At 35.3% G+C, this 15,859-nt stretch overlaps 1 protein-coding gene across 2 annotated transcripts in view; it reads left to right on the top strand.

Moving 5' to 3' along the window:
* RAB3GAP1 (RAB3 GTPase activating protein catalytic subunit 1) overlaps positions 1–15,859 on the top strand; it is a 132,082-nt gene that overhangs the window by 92,653 nt on the left and 23,570 nt on the right. For both annotated transcript variants that reach the window (XM_047772059.1, XM_047772057.1), the window contains exons 12-17: positions 1,892–1,984; positions 2,404–2,573; positions 5,379–5,468; positions 7,320–7,492; positions 8,960–9,014; positions 9,264–9,635. In XM_047772059.1, the coding sequence (XP_047628015.1) occupies positions 1,892–1,984; positions 2,404–2,573; positions 5,379–5,468; positions 7,320–7,492; positions 8,960–9,014; positions 9,264–9,635 (953 nt within the window). The remainder of the gene's footprint in view (positions 1–1,891; positions 1,985–2,403; positions 2,574–5,378; positions 5,469–7,319; positions 7,493–8,959; positions 9,015–9,263; positions 9,636–15,859) is intronic.

The following is a 15,859-nucleotide window of genomic DNA, read 5'->3' as shown; positions in this document are numbered from 1 at the left end:
CTTCATAGTGTTATTGAAAGGATCAAATAAGATTATGTACATATATATATGGTAAATACTTAATAAATAGTTTCTGTTGTTTAATCATTGATTTACTAAATTATTTACTTTACTCACTACATTGTTTCTTAGTTCCTTTATTATTTCTTAGCCACTGACTTTTCTAATAATTATAGAGGACCTTAGAATTGAAAATACTCTTTTTTTTTTTTCCCCCAGGGCTACATCTGTGGCATATGGAAGTTCCTGGGATAGGGGTTGAATCACAGATGCTGCTTCTAGCCTACACCATAGCAATGTGGGATCCGAGCTGCATCTGGAACCTACTCCATAGCTCATGGCAATACTAGATCTTTAACTCACTAAGTAAGGCCAGGGATTAAATCTTCATCCTCATGGATACTAGTTGGGCTTGTTACCATTAAGCCTTGATGACAACTCCTGAAAGGATTCTTATTTTAAGTTACTATTCCATAATCTCACCCTACTTCTTTATTTATTTATTTATTTTTTTGTCTTTTTGCCATTTCTTGGGCGGCTTCTGTGGCATATGGAGGTTCCCAGGCCAGGGGTCGAATCGGAGCTGCAGCTGCTGGCCTACACCACAGCCACAGCAACGCAGGATCCAAGCCTCATCTGCAGCCTACACCACAGCTCATGGCAAGGCCAGGGATCAAACCCGCAACCTCTTGGTTCCTAGTCGGATTCGTTAACCACTGAGCCACAACGGGAACTCCTCACCCTACTTCTTTAATTTTATGTGTTTATATAACTAAATTATAGGATTATATGGTCATATATCATAAGTTATTGTCATATAGTTTATATGACTAGAGTATAGTATTTTCCAACTTTGATGAAGAACTCTATAAAATGTTCTAGGTTTATTCAGAGCTAGTTGGTGAGTTCTAAAACTTAGATGTAATTAGTATATTGTATTGTCTAATAATTTTGGTACTTATGGTTCTTGTTAAGCTTTAATTTCTTTATGCAAACATATCTCATAGAAGCTCCTCAGAGGTTATGAAACTTCCCCCATTCTTATAATAATAATACGTAGCATACCATTAAAATAATTGAAGCTGAAAGAACCTCATCCTACATGATTTTTTAATCCTGTAGAAATGTATCATTAGAAATTATTTTTAATTTTTACTTATTTAATGGATTCAGAATTATAGTAGGATGACATCTGGGGAAAAAAAGGATATATATATATATATGAGACAAATATTCTTGTTAACAATACACCTTAATGTGAATAGATACTATTTGTGTTATTTAGGCAAATTAGTAAGTCCTTAATCTTTATTAGGTCCTTTTTCCTTTCATTCTAGAAAGAATTCTAAGGAAAAACTATTTTAATATCTTGGGAAAAAACTTTTAATATTCTGGGGAAAAAAGGCATATATATATATATGAGAGAAATATTCTTATTAACAATACACCTTAATGTGAATAGATACTATTTGTGTTATTCAGGCAAATTAGTAAGTCCTTAATCTTTATTAGATCCTTTTTCTTTTCATTCTAGAAGGAATTCTAAGGAAAAACTATTTTTTCTTATTTTATTTTCCCACTGTACAGCAAGGGAATCAAGTTATCCTTACATGTATACATTACAGTTACATTTTTTTTCCCCCACCCTTTGTTCTGTTGCAACATGAGTATCTAGGGAAAAAACTATTTTAATATCCTGGGACATGGAGAGAAAGTAAGAGCAAGGCTACGTTTGAAATAGGATTAATTTTCGTCTTGGGTTGAAAAACTGAATGATTCTTTTTCTAGTATATCTTAGTTAACAGCTTTTGTGAAAAGACATGTACTTTTATTTATAGGACTGTTTTCTTTCAATTAAGTTTCAAAAATGAGTAATAATTTTTATATGCAGGTGATTTTGTCACTGAATTTTTTAAAATTTGCCGTCGAAAGGAGTCAACTGATGAGATTCTTGGACGATCCACATTTGAGGAAGAAGGGAGAGGTGACCTACTTTTTTCTTTTTAAAAAGTTAATTTCAAATGTCTCTTTGGCATATTTTCTGGCAACTTTTCTCTATTTCTCATTTGAATTATGTTGGGAAGCTACCATTTTCTCCAGGCTATACCCTGAGCTTAAAACATTAAGTGTGATTAATAAGTTCTTCCCACTGAAAATGTAAGATATTTTGAAAAACAGGGTTTTAGAGGTTTATTTTTGAAGTTCCCTGGGTGGAAATTTTATTACATCTTTGTCAGTCATGCATCCAAATAGAGCTGAATGTGTCTATTAAAATTTTATAATTCTGAGACTATTTGACACTACTGGGAAGAGTGACTAAAATATCCAGTGATTGGTTTGCTCATCATTTTAACCTGCTAAGGTTAGTGATGTAATTTATATTCATTTCTATTCTTTTTCTAGAAATTGCTGATATATCTCATGCTTTGTCAAAGTTGACAGAGCCTGCACCGGTTCCAATTCATAAATTATCAGTTTCAAACATGGTACACACTGCGAAGAAGAAAATACGAAAACACAGAGGTGTAGAAGAATCACCACTAAATAATGATGTTCTCAATACCATTCTCTTGGTAACTAACTGTAATGTCTTTATATGTTTATATGCACATTCGTTTATTCATTATATGTTCAGTCCCACCTATGTGGCAGGCACTGGATTGAGGATATAAAATGAGTAAAAGTCTCCACATTCTGAGTCACCGCTATTATAGTAGGAGGAAAAAAGTAAACAATAGTTATAAGACCATGTTGCATGTGAGAATTCTGGCAAAGGGGCTGTGAGGAGTTCCCGTTGTGGCGCAGTGGTTAACGAATCTGACTGGGAACCATGAGGTTGCGGGTTCGGTCCCTTCCCTTGCTCAGTGGGTTAATGATCCGGCGTTGCCGTGAGCTGTGGTGTAGGTCGCAGACGCGGCTTGGATCCCGCGTTGCTGTGGCTCTGGCGTAGGCTGGAGACTGCAGCTCCGATTGGACCCCTAGCTTGGGAACCTCCATATGCCGCAGGAGCGGTCCAAGAAATGGCAAAAAAAAAAAAGACAAAAAGACAAAAAAAAGGGGGGGGGGCTGTGAGAACACAGCAGAGGTACATCTGTCTCTTAGCTCTAGCAATCAGGGAAGGCTTTGTAAAGAGGGACACTTAAGCTAAGTCTTAAAGAGAAGAAGGCTTTAGAAGCAGAGGAATTGCAGAGTGTGTTGAAAAGTTTGGTACATTGTAGGGTACTTCCTAGAGAGTGGCCAGGGATGAGGCTGTCGAGTAGCACATACCCTGCCATGCTGAAGCACTGGACTTTATCTTACTGTTTAATGCCATTTTAAGCAGAAGATGGATAGGATCAGAATGGTATTTTTGAAAACTTTGTTTCACAGCAGTCCAGGGAAAGCTTTCTAGCGAGTACTAGAAGGGCCTAGCATGTCTCCTAGGTACAATGTAGTGGAATGGGCCCTGCCTAAGAGCCTTACACACTGGGGTTTAATCCTGTCTTCCTGTACAGCTTTGAAGAAGCCATTTAAGTTCAGTTTCCTCATTTAAAAATGCGTCTAATAAAACCTTGTGAGATTGTTGTGAGGATTAAAGGACCTTATATTACACAGGCATATGATAGGCTTTTGCTAAACGATAACTATTCTTAGTATAATTATAGTTATACTTCTAGCAGTTTGTGCATTAAGATATTCTTGGGAAAAACCTTCAAGACTATTGCAATGAAAAGAATATAAGGCTTAAAAACTTGATGTTAATCTTAACCCTGCTGTTTATCTGAATAAGACTTTTAACCAGAGTTTTGGTTTGTGTGTTCATAAGACTTGGGCAGTAATATATAGCTTACACATTGGTATGAGACTAGTGTACTGTTTGTAAATTTCCTAGTTAGGAATTGGCACATGGTAGCTTCTCTCATTTAATAAAGTCTGTTCGTGGACTTCCCATTGTGGTTCAGTGGTTAATGAATCCAACTAGGAACCATAAGTTTGCCGGTTCGATCCCTGGCTTCGCTCAGTGGGTTAAGGATCCGATGTTGCCGTGAGCTGTGGTATAGGTCGCAGATGCAGCTTGGATCCCGAGTTGCTATGGCTCTGGCATAGGCTGGTGGCTACAGCTCCGATTAGACCCCTAGCCTGGGAACCTCCATATGCCGCACACATTCTCTCCCTCTCTCACACACACACACACATATGTACACTCACACATGTTAACAGAAACCATGTGGAAAAAAGACACTGGTTGTTACAGGTTAAGACTGCTTTCCATTCTCTATGGGTATCTCCTAAGATAAAATTGTGGGTCTTTACAAATATCATATATATGTATAATCTAAAAAAAAACCAAAAAGATAAAAATGAACTTATTTACAATACAGAGATAGGCCCACAGACATAGAAATCAAACTTATGCTTGCCAAAAGGGAAAGGTGGGGATAAAGATAAATTAAGAGTTTGGGATTAACATATACACACTACTATATATAAAATAGATAACCAACAAGGACCTATTGTATAGCACAGGGAACTCTACTTAATATTTTGTAATAACCTGCAATGGAAAAGAATCTGAAAAATTATATATGTGTGTGTGTGTATATATATATCTGATCACTGTGCCATACACCTAAAACTAACACAACATTGTAAATCAACTATATTTCAATTTAAAAAAGAATAAAAAATTAAGAATAGTAACACTATGAGGTAAATAACATCAACTCAATTATATAACAGAGGTATTGAAGATCAAGGTCATAGCTAGCAAGTAGAAATGTCTGGCTCCAAAGCAAAATCCGTCAATTCCACATTTTAACTTTCACTATTCTCTCATCTCCTGCATCTGACTTTTTTCAACTAAAATTGTATTATAAGCATCATTAATGATAATAATTCTCCTATCCACTTAAAAAAGTTTAATATCTGTCTAGTATTCCATTTATAGTTTTTCAAAATATATCACCATTTCCCTCTTGTTAGATATTTGAGTATGGTTTTGTTTGCTTTCAATTTTCTACTAGTATAAAAAATACAGAATAAATATCTTCTAGATTAAAAAAAATATGAGTCTTTAATGCCATACTTTTGCATTTCGCATATGAAAACCTTTAATATATCCCTGTGAGCTCATGAATATATGTGTTTAAAATTTTTCTTTGATTTTTTTATCTTTTTAATAATAAAACTTAAAAAAGACTTAATAACCTTGGATGAGCCTGAAATCATAGTGAAGAGATTTTGATTCTGTATTGTGTTTAGTTCACAGAAGCAGGTGCTTACGTTTAAGAAAACTGACTAGTCACTGAAACTCTATGTATTCTTATGTTAAGTTGGAAAAATCAACAAAATAGGAAATTTGATTGAAAAATGTGATTATTTTCTTTTTTGTCCATAAGTTCTTATTCCCTGATGCTACTTCTGAGAAACCACTAGATGGGACTTCTTCAACAGATAACAATAATCCTTTATCAGAAAGTGAAGAATATGTAAGTTAATCAATATTAAAAATATTTAAAATTCATCAAAGGAGTTCCTGTTATGGTTCAGTGGGTTACAAACCTGACTAGTATCCATGAGGATGCAGGTTTGATCCCTGGCCTCACTCAGTGGGTTAAGGATCCGGTGTTGCCTGAGCTGTGGTATAGGTCACAGACATGGCTTGGATCCCATTTGGCTGTGGCCAGCAGCTATAGCTCCCATTCAACCCTAGCCTGGGAACTTCTATTATGCTGTGGATGCAGCCCCAAAAAAGCAAAAAAAAAAGGCATTGAATTTCTAGGAGTTTTGCTATATTTCTAGCAACAGACATGAAATCTACTTCACAACATGACTTTTATAAACAGTGTAATGTATCTCTACACCTATCATTTAAACTCTCATTTCTGGGAATTCCATCGTGTTGCAGTAGAAATGAATCCAACTAGCATCCATGAGGATGTGGTTCAATCCCTGGCCTTGCTCAGTGGGTCAGGGATCCACCATTGCTGTGAGCTGGGGTGAAGTTTGCAGACGTGGCAAAGATCCCACATTGCTGTGGCTGTGACATAGGCTGGCAGCTCTAGCTCTGATTTGACCCCTAGCCTGGGAATTTCCATGTGCCTCAAGTGTGGCCCGAAAAAGCAAAAAAAAAAAACCCAAAAGAAAACCCTGTCATTTCTCAATTTATCAAAGACTTGGATAAGGAAAATATGAAAAATTTTCTAGTAGTCCCTGTAAAGCTTTCTTTGGACCACTGTGAAATGAGAATCTTTTTTTAAAAAAAATCACCTTAGGAAAACTTGAATGAAGTTTATGACCCCCATTCAGACAATGACCTACTATAGAACATTAGGCATGGATACATAATTTGGATAGCAAGAACTTTTCTGGAAACAAAAAAACAACCAAATATACTGTATCTGGTTATGAGATTTCCTTCATTTTAGACTTTTCACAAAAGCATCAAATTTATGTTTTGCAACAGTTTATTTTGGGTATTTCAAAACTGGGCAGAGAGTGGAAAATTCTTTAATGAAATAATGTGTAAGATGAAGTAAAATTTTCTTTTTTTTTTCAAGTCATTGATAAATTTTCAAGTCTTTGAGAATTGAGAGTTTAAATAATAGGTATAGAGGGAGTTCCCATTGTGGCTAAGCAGGTTAAGGATACAGTGTTGTCTTCATGAGGATGTGGGTTCAGTCTCTGCTCTTACTCAGTGGGTTAAGGATCTGGCATTACTGCAACCTGTGGGGTAAGTTGCAGATGCGGCTCTGATCAGTGTTGCAGTGGCTCTGGCTGCAGCTCTGGCTCCAGTTCGACCCCTACCCTGGGAGCTTCCATATGCCTCAGGTGCAGCCATTAAAAAAAAAAGAAGAAGAAGAAGAAACAATACATGACCAGTGGACAGATTTATCAAATTGTTAACAGTGATTACTGCCCAGAAGTGATTTCATGAAGTAAGAAGGAAAGCAGAGGCTTTACATTTTCAGTTTATACAGTTCTGGTTTTATTATATATGTTCTTGATTTTGACAAGTTGTGTACTCATTTGTAATTAAAAGATTTGTTTAACTACACATGAAATTTGGAGTATATTTTAAGGATTCCACAGACAAAATGGAAAGCTGTAACTTTAACCTTACTAAATTGTAGCCTCACTTTTTGATCCTTGTAGAAATCTTGAAAATATAGAGCTGCCTAAGAACAATTTAGTCAGTAATGTATTAGACATTTGATAAAAGCTAGTTTGGGTAGAATAGACTAATTTTAGTTTTTAAGTACATACCCACACAGTTTTTGATTATGCATGTAACTATGTTGTTAAAAAGTTTTGCTTTGTTTCTATTTTGTTAAATTTAGAATCTCTACAATCAGTTCAAATCTGCACCATCTGATAGTTTAACGTACAAATTGGCGTTATGTCTTTGTATGATCAATTTCTACCACGGAGGACTAAAAGGAGTGGCACATCTCTGGCAGGAATTTGTTCTTGAAATGCGTTTCAGATGGGAAAACAACTTTCTGATTCCAGGGTAATAATTTCAATTTCCAGTTGTAGAGAGGATTTTCATTGGCAAAATTTGACTTTTGACCCATTAACTCTCCTGTCCCAGGAAACTTGCCCTGATGAAGTGGTAAGAAAGTTAGGACACAATATGTTCAGGGGTGTTCACTGCTGCAAATTTATAATAGGAAAAAAAGTTAACCTAAGTATTAAACATTAAAGAATGGTTGAACAAATTGTGATATATCTCTACAATGGAAAGGTTTTTTTCTATGAACCTCTAATAACATAGAAAAATGATCATAATATTTGTAGTGAAGTAGAAGATAGGGTTAGCTGTACAGAGTGCTTTCAGTTGTGCTAATAGAGAGTGTTGAAAAATACACAGAATAGATATATATATATATATATGGAAAAATAATTGGAAAGAAATACAACCAAATGTTAACAGTAGTTTTCCTGAGTGTGAAATTATATATTTATTTTGTTCTTTATACATTTGTGTATTATAAATCTTCTGTAATGAACATATGTTTTTATTGTTGAAGTGAAAATATCTTTAGAGTTTTTAAGTTCAGATATTAGACATTACTTATAATTTATATTGACATTTCATTTAAAGAGTTTAACTAGCATATATGTTACCTAGATTATTGCTTGTTTACCCTTGTTACCCAAACTAAGGAGAATCATGATTTGAGTAATATAAAATGGTGATTGATCCAAAAATGTTTACTCTTAGGTCATTTGTCAGCTTCTGCTTAGCTAGGTTCTCTCTGGTTACTAGGAACCTAGTGATTTAGATTAGAGGCAGTCCCTTTAGCAAATGAGAGGTGGAGATCAATGATTTTTATATTGAGGATCCACTGTAATGATTGAGAACTGAATATATAGTATATCTCTTTAGTTTGATGTAAAATACTGCATGTTAGCAACCTACTAGGCTGGATTTAGAGGCCTTTTCAAAAATGTCAAGTTTCTGTAAGCTTGAGAGCTATCATTAGTTTGCTGTTGTGTTTTGAAATGTCTGTTATACTTGATGTTGGTGAATTATGGACTAGGAGGATAGAGTTAAATTGATCTTTTAATTGTATTTCTCCATCTCGGAGTTCCTGTCATGGCACAGTGGAAACGAATCTGACTAGGAACCATGAGGTTGCAGGTTTGATCCCTGACCTTGCTCAGTGAGTTAAGGATCTGGCGTTGCCTTGAGCTGTTGTGTAGGTCGCAGATGCGGCTCAGATCTGACGTTGCTGTGGCTCTGGCGTAGGCCGGCAGCTACAGCTCCAATTAGACCCCTAGCCTGGGAACCTCCATGTGCCTCAGGTGTGGCCCTAAAAAAAGAAAAAGACTAAAAGACAAAAAAAAAATTGCTCCATCTCAGTTACCTTACCCATACATAGTGTTGATTTCTTATCAATGTATGGTAGTATAAATAATATGAATATCTGAAGGAATTTTAATAAGTTTCTTTTCCCGCTACTTTATTCAATAGATTAGCAAGTGGACCCCCAGATCTAAGATGTTGCTTACTTCATCAGAAATTACAGGTAAAGATTGCCTAGTGACAGTATGTAAATGTGGTCTTGGTTCAATCAAGCATATTCTAGTATTAAATGTAATAATGGATTATAGGCTATTCTCTTTGTGCTGCTGTAGGTTATATAAAGTCACTGTCATTCACGGTCAGTAAGGTCCAGGGAAAAGGTGGAGAATGAAAGTTAAATATTCAAGCAGTGAATATATTTTTATTTTACTGTAATTAATTCAAATATAAATGTTATTTCTGTTTTCTTAAGATGTTAAATTGTTGTATTGAAAGAAAGAAGGCACGTGATGAGGGGAGAAAGACAAGTCCTTCAGATAATGTGACTAACACATATTCAGGGGATGCTGGAAAAGCCAGAGACCAGCTGGGCCCAGACAATCTTAAAGATATGGATAAGGAAAAGGGAGAAGTGGGAAAATCATGGGATTCTTGGAGTGACAGTGAAGAAGAATTTTTTGAATGCCTAAGTGATACTGAAGAACTTAAGGGAAATGGACAAGAGGGTGGCAAGAAAGGAGGACCTAAGGAGATGGCAAGTTTAAAGCCAGAAGGACGACTCTATCAGCATGGGAAACTTAGACTGCTACATAATGGAGAACCTCTCTACATTCCAGTGACCCAGGTAAGGCATGGACTGGTTCTTTAAGGTTTGTTGTTGTTGATATAACTTTATCCTAGTGGAGGTGATTGCTTTGAGTATGGGCACTTCTTTAAACAATCTGTGTTTGGAGATCTATAAATTTGAAATTTAAATAAACCGTTGGGGCTCTAGGTCTGCCGTTTCTGGAGCTGAGAAATGTTTTGAAGTTTCAGTACATAGTAGCTCATAATGTATAAGAAGACCTTTTAGTTCTTAAACTTAGTGGTACTCAGATGTTTAGAAAACAAAATCCAAAAATATTGAGGGGACGAACAAAAGTAAAAGTCCTTTAATTATATAGTTAGTTTTTATCTGTTCTAATAGTTGTTTGAATTTGTTAGGAAGGTAGAATAGCAGCAACTCAAAACCTAAGGAAGAGCAGTAGTTTTTGTCGTTTTTTTGTTTTGCATAGAATACATTTTATTGTGAAAAATTAAATCCAGAAAAAGTGAAAGCTACCACCAGTTAATTCTAACTCTCATCCCTGGAAGTAACCACTATTATTGATTTGGTTTATAAATGCCTGTTTCTATGCATTGATGTACATTTGTATTTACATATCATACATAATTTTGCGGAGTTAATGTGTGCATTGATGTGTAGATTTTTAACCTAATATATCTTGAAGATCTTTCCATGTCCCTACATGTAGATCTTCTTTATCTCTTTTGAATTGCTGCATAATATTCCATGAGATAGATGAGCCATAGCTTATTTAACTATTCACCTTTTAATGCACACTATATGTAGTTTGCAGCTTAATGCTATTGCAGTACTACAGCACAAATTCTTGTAGTTTTTCTTATGTGTTTACATATGAGTGTTTCTCTAAGGAGGAAATAAAAATGGAATTTCTAGATAAACAGATGTATAAGCTTTAAAATTCCCCTTCAGAAGGGGAATGACCTACCTTATGCCGTCATTGATGAATATAGGAGTGAGACAGTATCACTCTCTCCCTAACTTTCCTTTCTGACTTTCTTCCTTCCACAGTAATATATTGAGTGCCTAATATATGCCAACCAGTCCTATGTCTTGGGGTTTTGTTGTTGTTGTTGTTTGTTTTTGCAGCATGCAGAAATTCCCAGACCCGGGATCAAACCCATGCCACAGCATTGGCAATGCTGAATGCTTAACTCACTGAGCCACCAGCGAACTTCAGTCTTGGGATTTTTAATAGCAAACTACAAAGTAAGGTTCTTGCCATTCATGGTACTTGTATTCATATTTTATTTAATTTTTAAATAAAAAGTTGACATTACCAGTCGTAAAAATTTTGCCAGTAAGATTGGCAAAACTACTATCTCAATGTTCTAGACTGTATTTCCCTGATTTTTGATGAACCTAAGCAACTTTTAATATGTTTATGGCCATCTTTTCCTATGAATTAGGTTCTATTTTTCTTTTAGGTTGCTGTCCTGTTCTTTTTTTTTTTTTTTTTTTGTCTTTTTGCCATTTCTTGGGCCGCTCCCGCAGCATATGGAGGTTCCCAGGCTAGGGGTCTAATCGGAGCTGTAGCTGCCAGCCTACTCCAGAGGCACAGCAATGCGGGATCCAAGCCGCGTCTGTGACCTACACCACAGCTCACGGCAACACCAGATCATTAACCCACTGAGCAAGGGCAGGGACTGAACCCGCAACCTCATGGTTCCTAGTTGGATTCGTTAACCACTGCGCCACGACGGGAACTCCCTGTCCTGTTCTTATTGATTTATATGAGTCCATATTTTAGATGTAAATCCTCTGCAATATACATTGTGTATGTTTTCTCCTAGTTATTTAAAAATTATTTGTTTATTGAGTTATAAAATAATAACTGAAGTGCACGATCTTAAATATGCTGCTTGGTGAGTTTTTTTCATATTTAAAAACATGTAACTACCGCTCAAATCAAGATACAGAAAATTCCCATCATCCTAGAACTTTCCTGTGAAGATGGGCATAATATATTTTCTATTTCTGCTCTCCAGTACTACAGCTATTTTATATGTGTAGCTATTGAGTGCATGAAATATGGCTTATGCAACTGAAGAACTGAATTTTTTATTTAATTTATTTATATTTAAATAGCCAGATGTATTGGATACCATACCCTAGTACTCCCCTCCAGGTAACTCTTTTTCTCACTTTAGTCACCATATGTTAGTTTTATCAGTTTTTAAATTTCATAAATGCAATTATAATTTGCTTACTCTTTTGTATATAAATGGAATTATGTGCCCCTATGTTGTGCTTTTGTATTCAACTACCAGCTGTGGAAATCCATCCACGTCATTGTGTGAGTCAGTATTTGTGCATGTTTTATTACTTTATAGTATTCTGTTAAATGAACATGCCAGTTTTTATATTGCTTATCCATTTACCTATTGATGGAATTTGAGTTGTTTAAAGTTTGAGCTGTTATAAACACATGAACATTCTTATAAATGTCTTTTGGTGAACATAGACACTCATTTTCTTTTGGATATATTCCTAAGAGTAGAATTGTTGGGCCATGTGTAGAAATGTGTTTTAGCTTTAGCAAATATTGCTAAACAGTCTCCCAAGTGGATGAACTTATTTTAGTTTACCTTCCGTCCAACAATACATAATAATTGTAGTTTATTCCACATAATCTCTTACATTTGATGTCTTAGGAATCCAAGTACCACTCCCAGATTTGATGATTTGCTAGGACTACTCTTAGGACTCAACATATAGTCTTGCTCACAGCCATAATTTAATACAGCCAAAGGATATAAAGCAAAATCAGCAAAAAGAGATGGCACGTGGGACAAAGTTCAAAAGATGTCAAGCACAAGCTTCCAAGAGTCTACTTGCAGAATAGCCACACAGGATGCACTTAACACCAGCACATGACCACACATGTGAAATGTTGTCTACCAGGGAAACTTGTCAGAGGCTCAGTGCTCAGGTTTTTGTTAGAGACTGATCACATGGCACCCTCTGCATAGCATGTGCCAAAATCCTAGAAGGAAAACAGGTGTTCAGCATGAACCATATTGTTTGCACAGATAGTTTAAGCACAGGGCACCATTTTTATCAGTGCTGAGTATGGTGAGACTTTGCCAATATCCAAGTTCCCAGAAGCCAGCCAAGGGCCAGCTTTGCAAACAGACCTTTCTGAGTAGTCTGAAGCCAACTCTAACTCTTCTTTTTACATTTGATAATTTTAAGCATTTTAATTTTTGCCTTTCTAGTGGGTATGTATTAGTTTCTCATGTTTTAACATTTCCCTGATGAACAATGACACTGAACACATTTTCATATATTTATTGCCCATTTGGATATTTTCTTGGTGAAGTGCCTGTTGAAGACCTTTGCTGACTTTTTCTCAAGTTAGTTGTCTTTTCTTATTGGTTTATAGGAATTCTTCATCTGTTTCTGGAATATGAGTCCATAAATAATTTCTCCTAACCTGTGGCTGGCCCGTTCACTTTCTTAATGATGCGTTTTGTTGAATAGATGTTCTTAGTTTTAATAAAGTCTGATCTACCAATGTTTTTCTTATGTAGATAGCGCTTTTGTCTCCCATTAGGAAATCTTTAACTACTCATGGTCCTGGTGGTATTCGTTCATGTTTTTTTCTGGAAGTTTTATTTTTTTACCTGTTGTATTTGTTTGCGGTCCACCTCACATTGACTGGTATGAGGAATAAGTTAAGATTCTCTTTTTTCTGTAAGGATATACAGTTGTGTTCTAACACCATTGTTCAAAAGACCTGCCTTTTCCTACAGAGTGGCATGCACATCTTTGTTGTAAATCAGGTGCTATATGTGTGTTGCTCTCTTTCTGGACTAATGTTTTTTTTTTTTTTGTCTTCAGTCTTTTTAGGGCTACACCCATGGCACGTGGTGGTTCCCAGGCTAGGGGTCAAATTAGAGCTATAGCTGCCAGCCTTACACCACAGCCTCAGCAATGCCAGATTCAAGCCACATCTGTGACCTACACCACGGCTCACAGCAACGCCACTGAGTGAAGTCAGGGATCGAACCCGCAACCTCATGGTTCCTAGTTGGATTCGTTTCCACTGAACCACAAAGGGAACTCCTCTTTTTGGACTATTTATTTTGTTCTGTAAGTTTCTTTGTCTATCCTTGTGCCAATAATGTACTGTCCTTATTACTATAGCTTTGTAAGTCTTCCCATCTTATAGTATAAATATTGTAACTTGTTCTTTAAGATTATCTTGTCTGTTCTTGCATTTTTACGTAAATTTGAGATTCTGCTTATCAGTTGCCACATACAGAATAATCCTGCTGGAATTTTAATTCATACTGTACTGAATTAGAATTAAACTTGCATTGAATTGAATTAAAGAAAATTTACATCTTAACAGTATTGAGTCACATGACCATGAAATGGCTTTTATTTTATTTAATGTTTCTTTTACTTGGCCTTATCAGTGTCTTTTAGTTTTTAATATAGAGGTTTTGTGTATCTTTTATTAGATTTATCTCAAAGTATTGATAATTTCTCAAATATTATATTGGAATTTTAAATTTTCATTAAACAGTTTTTCACAGATTTATGGAAATTTTTGTATACTGACCTTGAATCTAGCAATCTTACTAGATTCACTTATTATTTCTAGTAGTTGGTAGATTGTCGTTTTGTATATACATAGTCATGTTACATGTTAGTAATTCTTTTTCACGCATTATGCAATGGCTAGGACCCTACTACAGTATTGAAATAGTGAGCATCCCCCTCTTGTTCCCAGTTCAGAAGGAAAGCATATGATAATCATTGAGGGTATCCAGTGGAGTTATCATTTATCATATTAAAGAAATTCTCTTCTTAGTTTCTGAGAGTTTTTATCATGAACAGGTGTATTTTATCAAATATTTTTTTACTTAAATATATTTTTACCTGAATATTGAGGTAATCCATAAGATAATTGAGTTTTAAGTGAAATAGTATATAAGTGAAAAAGACTGTCTAATCCAAAATAAGCACTCAGTTTTTAGCTATTATTTTTCTGAAGACTTTTTCTTTTTCTTTTTTTTTGCTTTTTAGGGCTGCACCTGAGGCATATGGAGGTTCCCAGGCTAGGGGTCTAATTGGAGCCACAGCTGCCAGCCTATGCCACAGCCACAACTATGCCAGATCTGAGCTGCGTCTGCAACCTTCACCACAGCTCACAGCAAAGCCAGATCCATAACCCACTGAGCAAGGCCAGGGATTGAACCCGCAACCTCATGATTCCTAGTTGGATTTGTTTCCACTGTGCCGTGACAGGAACTCCTAAAGACTTTTTCTTATACACGACTAAAGTATAAGCTAGCATTTCTTCCCAGGATGTAGGGATTTACTTAAAAGTTTTTGAAAATTAGTTTTCGTATTCTGAAATGGGTTGATGAGTTGTAATGATTATACAGTGGGATGCTGGGATGTTTGCTTGATAATTTTAGACATGAATTCTGTTAACATATTTCTTTGCTTATATTGTTTCTTTACCAGGTGGCCATCATTGATGAGATTAGATATTTTTGTTTAACAGGCCTTGTCTTTTTGCTTCATTACAAATATAGAGTTGGTTTCTAATGCTAGGAACCAAGTGTGTATTTTTTCTAATTTTAAGCATTGTGCAGTTGGTATTGAGGTCTTATGATATAGATTTGGATTTTTGGATCTAGCAGAACTAGATTTATATCTTGCACCACTACTTGCTATTACTAATGTTGATAGTACATTCTGTGTTTCCTTTCTGAGCTTTGTTTTCTCTCTCTCTCTCTCTCTCTCTAAGCAAATGTTTGCATTTTCTAGAATTTTCTATAAATCTTACATAACTAGAGTTGGGTTTTTTGTGTGTTGGAATTCTTTTAGCATAATTATTTTGAGATTTATGTATATTGTTTTGTGTATCAGTAGTTCATTCATTTTTATTGCTTAGTAGTGTTCCATAGCATAGATATATCATGTTTTTTTTTTAATCCATTCACCTTTTGATAGGCATTCCAAAAATGGGCCTAAGGAAACTTTGCAGGGTGATGGATAAATTCATTATCTTGATATGATTTCATGGGTATATGCAGGTATATCCTTTAAATTATTATATGTCAATTACACTTCAGAAAAACTGTTTAAAAATTGTCATGTGATCAGTGATTGACAAGAAAGAAGAATGAAATTATTGCTATCTTGTTCTAACATATCTTCAGTTTAAAACCCTACCTATTTATTTAATAAATAAATACTAAATA

The sequence above is a fragment of the Phacochoerus africanus genome, chromosome 3 (assembly GCF_016906955.1).
Source record: "Phacochoerus africanus isolate WHEZ1 chromosome 3, ROS_Pafr_v1, whole genome shotgun sequence".
NCBI lineage: Eukaryota > Metazoa > Chordata > Mammalia > Artiodactyla > Suidae > Phacochoerus > Phacochoerus africanus.
This window is presented reverse-complemented; position numbering and strand designations above follow the sequence as displayed.